This window comes from Chiloscyllium plagiosum, chromosome 5 (genome assembly GCF_004010195.1).
Source record: "Chiloscyllium plagiosum isolate BGI_BamShark_2017 chromosome 5, ASM401019v2, whole genome shotgun sequence".
Classification (NCBI taxonomy): domain Eukaryota; kingdom Metazoa; phylum Chordata; class Chondrichthyes; order Orectolobiformes; family Hemiscylliidae; genus Chiloscyllium; species Chiloscyllium plagiosum.
Window position 1 is genome coordinate 109,710,561 of NC_057714.1, and position 10,542 is coordinate 109,721,102.

At 41.1% G+C, this 10,542-nt stretch overlaps 1 protein-coding gene across 1 annotated transcript in view; it reads left to right on the forward strand.

Moving 5' to 3' along the window:
* Nucleotides 1-10,542, forward strand: part of LOC122550328 (obscurin-like) — a 784,231-nt gene that overhangs the window by 689,568 nt on the left and 84,121 nt on the right. Inside the window, exons 96-97 of the mRNA XM_043691054.1 lie at nucleotides 1,058-1,159; nucleotides 8,687-8,774. Coding sequence (XP_043546989.1) covers nucleotides 1,058-1,159; nucleotides 8,687-8,774 — 190 coding nt within the window. The remainder of the gene's footprint in view (nucleotides 1-1,057; nucleotides 1,160-8,686; nucleotides 8,775-10,542) is intronic.

Genomic DNA, 10,542 nt, shown 5'->3' on the forward strand with positions numbered 1-10,542 from the left:
CTTGTCCGACCTGCCTAGCTCCTTTTCCACCTATCCACTCCACCCTCTCCTCCCCGACCAATCACCTTCATCTCCTCCCCCACTCACCCATTGTACTCTATGCTACTTTCTCCCCACCCCCACCCTCCTCCAGCTTATCTCTCCACGCTTCAGGCTCTCTGGCTTTATTCCTGATGAAGGGCTTTTACCCGAAACGTCGATTTTGCTGCTCGTCGGATGCAGCCTGAATTGCTGTGCTCTTCCAGCACCACTGATCCATCATCAATCAGTGTCAGATTAGATAACTTTGTTTGTTTTCCAAATAAACTTTGCAGTAATTAAATTAGCTAAATGTCTGAAACTGGGTTTTATAAATCCCTTGAAACAGACATTTTGGCTCATTCATGTTTTATTTCTAGTCAAACATATCAAAATACAGAACTGAATTTTGTCGGTTCCTGTTAGTGGGTTTGCAGTTTCAGCCACCCTCTCCACATTTGAAGTGGGAAATTGTTGCCCTCTTTAGGGCCACTTCCCACCTAGTCTCAATTCCCTCCATAATGGAATTGTGGGTCAACCTCCAGTACGTGGACTGCAGCAGTTCAAAAATGCAGTTCACCACCACCTTCTCAAATGCAACAAGGGATGGGCAATAAATGTTGGCCCAGCCAGCGATAGACATGTTCCATAAGTGATTAAAACAAAAGATCAGGAAGGTGTAACTTGGAGAATAACTTGGAGGTATTGATAGTCTCATAAGTCTTCTGCCCTTATTATTTTATTGGAAGGGGCCAAGGGTTTGAAAGGTGTTGTTGCAGGGCATCTTGTAGACAATCTGCACAGCTGTAATTGAGCATTAGTGGATGAGGAATGAATGTTGAAGTTGGTAGATGGGACGCCGGTCAAGTGAACTGCTTTGTCCTCAAGCTGTTTAGCTCCTTCAGTCTGTTGGAGTTGGACGCAACTATCAAAATGGAAAGTATTCCATTGGCTCAGGCCTTTGTTGAACATGCATCAGTAAACAGAGCTATCTTCAGGTGTTTCTCAGATACCATTTGTTACTTTTCTATTTCTGTAGGTATTCCTGAAGCACAGAGGGCAGAACCTAGTGATACCCAGAAAGGCAGCACCTCACAACAGTTTCTGTTACTCAAACCACCTGTTCTTAGCACCAGCAGAGGTATATGTGCTATTTTTGCACCTCTCCACCAACATGACATGGTTTTCAGACAGTTCGGGAAGTGTTTGTGTTTTATTGTACGGGTATCATAGTTGTATGGAACAAACACATGGTATGGACTAGAGAGTTTCTTTCTATCTATTATTGTTCATGTTTGTAAATCCAGACCAAGGGATGAATAATCATCGTTCATCTTGTCTACTGTTTCAAACATCCCAACTTGGCCAACTCCATTGCAAGAAAAATACACCCTAACCCTTTCATGGAGTTAAGCCAGTTTTTGAAGAATCATGGTTCAGGGGTAGAACATTACAGTGCAGTACAGCCCTCTGGCCCTCTATGTTGCACCGACCTGTGAAACCAGTCTAAAGTCCGTCTAACCTGCACTATTCCATTATCATCCATATGTCTATCCAATGACCATTTGAATGTCCTTAATGTTGGCGAGTCCACTACTGTTGCAGGCCGGGCATTCAATGCCCTTACTACTCTCTGAGTTAAGAACCTACCTCTAACATCTGTCTTATATCTATCACCCCTCGATTTAAAGCGATGTCCCCTCATGCTAGCCATCACTATGTGAGGAAAAAGGCTCTCACTGTCCACCCTATCTAATTCTCTGATCATCTTGTATGTCTCTATTAAGTTATATCTTAACTTTCTTCTCTATATCTAAAACAGCCTCAAGACCCTCAGCCTTTCCTCATAAGACCTTCCTTCCACCCCAGGCAACATCCTGGTAAATCTCCACTGCACCCTTTACAATGCTTCCACATCCTTCCTATGACCAGAACTGTATGCAACACTCCAACTGCAGCCACACTAGAGTTTTGTACAGCTGCAACATGACCTCATGGCTCCGAAACTCAATCCCTCTATCAATAAAAGCTAACACACCATATGCTTTCTGAACAACCCTATCAACCTGGGTGGCAACTTTCAGGAATCTATGCACATGGATACTGAGATCTCTCTGCTCATCCACACTACCAAGAGTCTTACCATTAGCCATTCACTCTGTATCCCCCTGTTACTCCTTCCAAAATGAATCACACTTTTCCGCATTAAACTCCATTTGCCACCTCTCAGCCCAGCTCTGCAGCTTATCTATGTCCCCCTGAAACCTGCAACATCCTTCCGCACTGTCCACAACTCCACCGACTTCAGTGTCATCGGCAAATTTACTAACCCATCTTCGCCATCCTCATCCAGGTCATTTATAAAAATGACAAACAGCAGTGGCCCCAAAACAGATCTTTGCGGTGCACCACTAGTAACTGAACTCCAGGATGAACATTTCCCATCAACCACCACCCTCTGTCTTCTTTCAGCTAGCCAATTTCTGATCCAAACCACTAAATCACCCTCAATTCCATGTCTCCATATTTTCTGTAATAGCCTACCGTGGGAAACCTTATCAAATGCTTTACTGAAATCCATGTACACTACATCAACCGCTTTACCCTCATCCACCTGTTTAGTCAACTTCTCAAAGAACTCAATAAGGTTTGTGAGTCACAAATTACCCTTCACAAAACCATGTTGGCTATCCCTAATCAAAGTATTCCTTTCTAGATGATTATAAATCCTATCTCTTATAACCTTTCCCAACACTTTACCCACAATTGAAGTAAGGCATACTGGTCTATAATTACCAGGGTTGTCTCTACTCTCCTTCTTGAACAAGGGGACAACATTTGCTATGGTCCAGTTTTCTGGCACTATGCCTGTAGACAATGATAACTTAAAGATCAAAGCCAAAGGCTCTGCAATCTCCTCGGTAGCTTCTCAGAGAATCCTAGGGTAAATCCCATCCGGCCCAGAGGACTTTATTTTCACACTTTCCAGAATTGCTAACACCTCCTCCTTTGGAACCTCAATCGGGTCTAGTCTAATAACCTGTATCTCAGTATTCTCCTGGTCAACATTGTCTTTTTCCTGTGTGAATACTGTCAAAAATATATTCATTTACTACTGTCCTTAACTGGCCCTAATCTTCCCGAGTCATTCTTTTATCCTGACATACATACAGAAAACTTTAGGGATTTCCTTGATCCTATTTGCCAAAGACTTCTCATGTCCCCTCCTGGCTCTTCTTAGCTCTCCTTCAGGTCCTTCCTGGTTAACTTGTAACTCTCAAATGCCTGATCTGAACCTTCATGCCTCATCTTTATATAAGCCTTCTCTTTCCTCTTGACCAGACATTCAACTTCTTTAGTAAACCACAGTTCCCTCACTGTTCCTTGAACAAGCTCCACATTTCAATTGTGCCCATTCCCTGCAGTTTCCCTCCCCATCCTATGCATCCTAAATCTTGCCTAATTGCATCATTATTGTCGTTTCCCCAGCTATAACTGTTGCCCTGCAGTATATATCTACCCCTTTCCATTGCTAAAGTAAACATAACCGAATTGTGGTCACTGTCACCAAAGTGCTCACCTACCTCCAAATTTAACACATGGACTGGTTCATTACCCAGTACCAAATCCAATGTGGCCTTGCATCTTGTTGGCCTATCTACATACTGTCAGGAAACCCTCCTGCACACATTGGACAAAAACTGACCCGTCTAAAGTACTCGAATTATAGCGTTTCCAGTCAATATTTGGAAAGTTAAAGTCCCCCATCACAACTACCCTGCTACTTTCAATCCTATCCTGAATCATTTTTGCAGTTCTTTCTTCTATGTCTCTGGAACTTTTCAGAGGTCTATAGAAAACTCCCAACAGGGTGACCTCTTCTTTCCTGTTTTTAACCTCAATCCATATTATAGACGAGACCTCATCAAATGTCCTTTCTCCCATTGTAATACTGTCCTTGACTAACAATGCCACATCTTCCCCTCTTTTACCACCTTCCTTGATTTTACTGAATCATCTAAACCCTAGAACCTGCAACAACCATTCCTGTCTCTGCACTATCCATGTTTCCAAAATTGCCACAACATCAAAGTCCCAGGTACCAACCCATGCTGCAAGTTTACCCACCTTATTCCGGATGCTTCTGACATTGAAGCAGACACACTTCAAACCACCTTCCTGCCCGCCGGTACATTCCTGCGACCTTGAAACCTTATTCATGACTTCACTACTCTCAATCTTTTGTACAATAAGGCAGATAAGTTCAAAAGGCCCTCTCGTGCCCCTGCATGCAAGCTTGTGCCACCCAAACAACCCCATGACCTTCCTGACAAAAGTATGCTCCTCCTTCCACCTCTCTTTGCACATCAGCGCCCTCAACCTGCTTCTCACAGTGTGGCTTTTTCATGCCCATTCACACACTGCACATTATATGGAAGCAGTGAATTTTACAGTGGAAGTTATATATATGTAAGGCCTGACTGAGAACCCAGAGAAGCATCATATTTTGAATCACCTGAGGCCTTCTTGATTGACAGCTCTGGATGTCTGATTTCTACCATCAATTTCTCAGCATTTGTTTACACAAAGTGAATTTGTTTCAAGTGCCTACTGGTTTCAGCTATTGAGTATTTAAATGGTCTGGATGATTGACAATTTTAGTGGGAAGCAATAGAAGGTTAAGAATTAATCTCTTTTTTAAAGTTCTTTTTACACATTTATCTCAACAATTAAAATCTAGCCCTGTATGTTTGGTCATCAATTTCAATGATGTGGATGTGGGCATCAAATGAACTATCTTATTTAAAATTTGTGACCCTGGTGTTTATTTTTTAAAAAAAACAAAGCCATAAATTCCACAGTTTTGAAGTAACAAAATAGAATCTACACAAAGTTAGAAAATAAAATTATCTAGAGTATGTGCATAACTTCCACTGTAACATCCAAAATTGCCATGAGGTAAATAAGGATAACAGACAAATTGTGGTCAGAACACATCATAAAAACAAATACAGAATTCTATGGTTTTTCTCAGCAGCCCCCACATTGTTGGTCACCAAATCTCTTTAGGGCTTTGTCTCCTTTACAAGAAATTTCAATTCTGCACTTTCAACGATCTAGCTTTGAAACTCTGTCAAAGACACTCTGGCACTCACTGGCTCAACAACCACTCACTGCACGGCAACATTTACATATTTCCAGCTCTTTCATAAACAATTAGTTTCACTAAACTGGCATTACCTTTTAGTTTTTCCCATCTCCAATATTTCTCATCTTCACTAAACTAACACTGTTTGTGGAATTTCTTCATCCCCCACTCAGCAACAAAGGGCTTCTGGGATTTAAATGAGCCCTTGGCTACACAGAGCCGTCTGCAGCTCTTTAACTACGTGAAGACACACTTTGGCTCTCCAACACAGAACCAGCAAACATCCACCATCTTCTTAGCTCCTCAGGATATCTCCCAAACTCTGACTTCCTGGAGCTTGCTACCCACAGCAGCTCTGCTGTCTGGAGCCTATTCCCCCTCTTCTAAATACTTCATTAACCAGCAGCCTGAAGCTGTCAAGTTTCTATTTTCAATGACTCCAACCAATCTTCTTTGGTTTTCTAATTTTGAGTAAAACTGCCTCTGACTCTTGAATATCCATTCACTGACCCTGATCTGATCTGATGACGTATCAAACTCTTCAAAGGAGACCCCACCAAGTTACTAGACAAAAGCAAATGAATCAAGTGCTGAAACATTGTCCTTAAATGTTACAATCAGGAGAGGCTGTTAACCCACACTGCATAGATTGGTACAAGAAAGGATTATATCACAATGTGCAAAAATGTGAAATTATCCACTTTGGAGGAAAAACAGAAATACAAGTATTTCTTGGAAGTTAGAGTTTGGGAAGTGTTGATGTCCAAACGGATCTGCATGTGCCTGTTTAAGAGTCACTGAGAAGTAACATGTAGATGCAGCAAGTAATTAGGAAGTCTTCGGATGCTGCCTGACCTGCTGTGCTTTTCCAGCACCACTCTAATCTAGACTCTGGTTTCCAGCATCTGCAGTCATTGTTTTTACCTGATAGGTGTTGAATAAGGCAATGGTTCTCAAAGAGTTAATTAGGCTCCACCTAATCTGATGATGTTGGACAAGTTTGCCTGTTGATAAAGCAGAACTTTTTTTTGTAGAACCCCTACAGTGCAGAAAAAGACCATTTGGTCCATTGAGTCTGCACTGACTGTCTGAAGACCATCCAACCCAAACCAGCTCTCTACCATGTCACCCCTCATTTCCCATGGCTCATCCACCTAGCTTGCTCATCTCTAGACATTGTGGACAACATTCTGGATCAATGGTGCTGGAAGAGCACAGCAGTTCAGGCAGCATCCGAGGGTTTTTACCCCATTGTGGACAACATGCAAACTCCATGCAAGAGTGTCGCCCAAGGCTGGAATCAAACCCAGGTCCCTGGTGCTGTGAGGCAGCAGTGGTAACTACTGAGCCACTGTCACAATCCAACATCTAAGGACCTCAGACCTACATTTACAGTTCTCACCATAGTTCCAGTAACAATGTCTAACAAACTTTTGTAACGTAGCTCATTGCTATCATGTAAAAAATACATTGTGTAAAGACAAGAGCCCTTTCTTGTTCAGATACAATAGTGGTTTCTCAACTACCCCTGGAACCTAAATAAGCCTTAAGATCCAGTTAGGGGTCACTCTACCAGCAACTAATACATGATGATCAGCAATGAATGTTGTTGCCTAGTACACAAGATGTGATTGAAAAAACAGGCATTGGACCAAGGAGAACAAATTTCCAGAAAATCAAGTTGGTTTCCCCTTTAAGGACTTAACATCTTTACTCATGTAGACAGTCAGCAGCTACAAGATTCTGAACAAACAAGCAGTCAGCAGGAGCTCATTGAAAGATAAACAAAGCACAAACAGTACTCCAAACCAAAGTCTTTATTTCAGCTCTGATAAGAAAGTGCAGGAGAAGCAATGCAGCGAGAAAGAATTGGTACAATATGGCAGTTACTGATTCCATCAGGAACCAAAGATCTGAAGGAGCATTCCTGGTTAGAGTTTCAGTGAAGAAATGAACATCTCTGTGAATAAAGTTACTAATTGTTGTCAAGAAGGGAAGATATCCTAAATTAGTAGCACAAAAAGCAAGTTTCTTGAGAAGTCAAGAAGCAAACAAAAAGTAGTATTTACATTTTGTAATAGGCATTGTTGCCATTTCAACACCACAAGACATGGCTACAATCGAGAAATCAGGAGCCATAGGAGCAATTTATACCAAGGTGGCAGCAGCCAGAAATATTGTGAAGCTGAATTAAGGTAACAAAATGGACAATTTAAAATTTGAAGCAGCCAGACTCTAACAGAAGGCAATAGATAACTTTTGAAGCTTCGGTAAGAGTAGAAGGTTTATAATTTTAACAGCAATTCTGAGAAAAAAGGATATATTAACAATACAAACATAAAGTTGTTTTTGGAAAGTCGTACAAAGAATGGACACTGCTTATTAATGTGTTAAGAGGTCAGAAATTGCCTATTTTGCTTGCTAAAATGTAGGAAACCTCCATGTTACTTACAGAAGATGAGAAACTTCCATTTTGATTGCAAAGATGCAGAAAAAAATACGAGTAATCAGTAAAGGTGTACAGCATTTAACAGCTTTAAGACAAAAAAATCAAAACACTATTTTCCAAAATTTCTTTGGTTTGGCATATTTCCAGTAGTTTGGAATATTACAAAGATAACTCCTTTTATTCAAAAGGGAGGGAGGCGGACTGCAGAAAGCTACAGGCCTGTTAGCTTATTATCTGTGGCTAAGGGGGAACCAGTGGATGTACTGTATTTTGATTTCCTCAAGGCTTCAGATAAAGTGCTTCATCAAAGCTTATTGCAGAAGATAACAGCTCATACAGGGGATAGCATATGGGCATGGATAAAGAGTGTTTACATCTTATAAAATGAATCGGTTCTCTTGTCTCCTGGCGCTTAAGACTAAAAAGAACTGAAATTTCTTTACTTAGAGGGTGTTGCATATTTGGAACTCTCTACTCCAGATAACTGTGGTAGCTGAGTATATTCGACACAGATATTAACATATTTCTTGATATTGAGTCATCAAAGGATGTGGGATAGAGCAGGAGAATGGTGTTCTAATAGAGCATCAGGCAAAATCTGGTGAGAAGGTGGTCTGATGAGGTGAAAATTGCCCTCATCCTGCTTCTATGTTCCTAAAACAGTTCTCCAAAGCAAATCATTTGGTGAATTACTCCTGATTGTTCTGTAAGCAAATCAGTCTGCTGTTCTGTATCAGCTGTATCTTAGAGAAAGCTAATAAGATTTATTGCCACTTAATTTGTCGTCATTTTGACAGTAAGGGCCATAGTCATCACATTAGGAGAACTCCCTGCCTTTGCTTAAATGTTACTTTGACACCCACCTAGACAGGGCACATCACTAAAGGACTGTATATTTGAAATTTAGAAACTATTTCTCATGGTGTTTATGTGTTTGTTTCTAAAATCAACATTGCTTTCTTTTGTATTTGTGCATGCCCACAGATCATTACAGTACTTCAAAAGTAGAAGTAAATATTGCAATGTTAAATCCTAATTTTGTTTTCTTGGACAATGACGGCATAATTCAGAAACAGAAGTCAAGGAAGAATGCTCCATGAAGCCAACGGGGAGAAGAAAACTGCATTCTAATTATGATGTCAAAGAAGAAACTGGAAGGTAAATATGTCTTAGGGGATTTTTAAGCTCTCCAAGTAAGGTATTATTCATGTCATAATAATGGAACTATTTTCTGGAGATGCTGAACTGCTCAGAAGATTGCTAATAAAAATGTACCATCTCTAATCATACCAGTGGTAGTGTATTGTAGGAACACAGTGTAAAAATACAAAATATCATTGTTGAATAAGTCCCTTATCAGGATTAGTGGTGCTGGAAGAGCACAGCAGTTCAGGCAGCATCCAAGGAGCAGCGAAATCGACGTTTCGGGCAAAAGCCCCTTATCATCCAAGTCTACCCCAGAAATTTGAACAAAGGACGATATAGAACAGGACCAGGCTTTTCAGCCAACCAAGCCTGCTCCAATTCCTAATCCTTAAACATTGCTAACATGCTTCCACCACTTCCACTGGCAATGTGTTCCAGGCACCCACCACACTGTGAAAAATTTTCCCCACACTTCTCCTTTAACCTTGCTTCCTCATCTTGAACCTATTGGCTCTTGTAGTTGACCTCTCTACTCTGGGAAAAAACTTCTGACTCTCCACCCTATCTATGCCTCTCCTAAGTTTGTAGGTTGCCCCTCAGCCTCCATCTCTCTAGTGAATACAATCCTCATACCCAAAACCCTCCGAACCAGGCAACATCCTTGTGAATGTCTCTGCACCCTCTGCAAAGTATCCACATCTTTCTGGTACTGTAATGACTAGAACAGCACACAGTATTCGAATTGTGGCCTAACTAAAGTTTTATACAGCTGTAATATAACTTACCAACTTTTATATTCGATGGCCTGACCAATGAAGGCAAACATGCTGTATGCCATCTTGACCACCTTATCATTGTTCAATGAATGTGCTTTCGGGGATCTGTGGACCTGTTCACCCAGATCCCTCAGTATGTCAATGCTCCAAAAGGTTTTGCCTTTTATTGGACTTTGATCTTCTAAAATGCATCACCTTGCATTTGTCTGGATTAAACTCTATCTGCCATTTCTCTGCTCAAATCTGCAATCTATCTATATCTGGCTGTATCCTTTGACAGTCCTCCTCAGTATGTGCAACTCTGCCAATTTTGGTGTCATCTGCAAATTTACTACGAGACCATCTACATTTTCCTCCACATCCTTTATATATATTTCAAACAACAAAGGTCCCAGCACAGAAACTTGAAAGGCTTCAGAAAAAATTTACAAGGATGTTTTCAGGGTTGAAGGATTTGAGCTATAGGGAGAGGTCGAATAGGTTAGGGCTGTTTTCACTGGAGCGTCAGAAGCTGAGGGGTGACCTTATAGAGGTTTACAAAATCACCATATGGATAGGATAAATAGACAAAGTCTTTTCCCTGGAGTAGGGAGTCCAGAACTAGAGGGTGGTGGTAGAGGGTTGTTTTTAGACTGGAGGCCTGTGACTAGTGAAGTGCCACAAGGATCGGTGCTGGGTCCTCTACTTTTTGTCATTTACATAATGATTTGGATGTGAACATAAGAGGTACAGTTCTTAAGTTTGCAGATGACACCAAAATTGGAGGTGTAGTGGACAGCGAAGAGGGTTATCTCAGATTACAACAGGATCTTGACCAGATAGGCCAATGGGCTGAGAAGTGGCAGATGGAGTTTAATTCAGATAAATGCGAGGTGCTGCATTTTGGGAAAGCAAATCTTAGCAGGACTTATACACTTAATGGTAAGATCCTAGGGAGTGTTGCTGAACAAAGAGACCTTGGAGTGCAGGTTCATAGCTCCTTGAAAGTGGAGTCACAGGTAGAT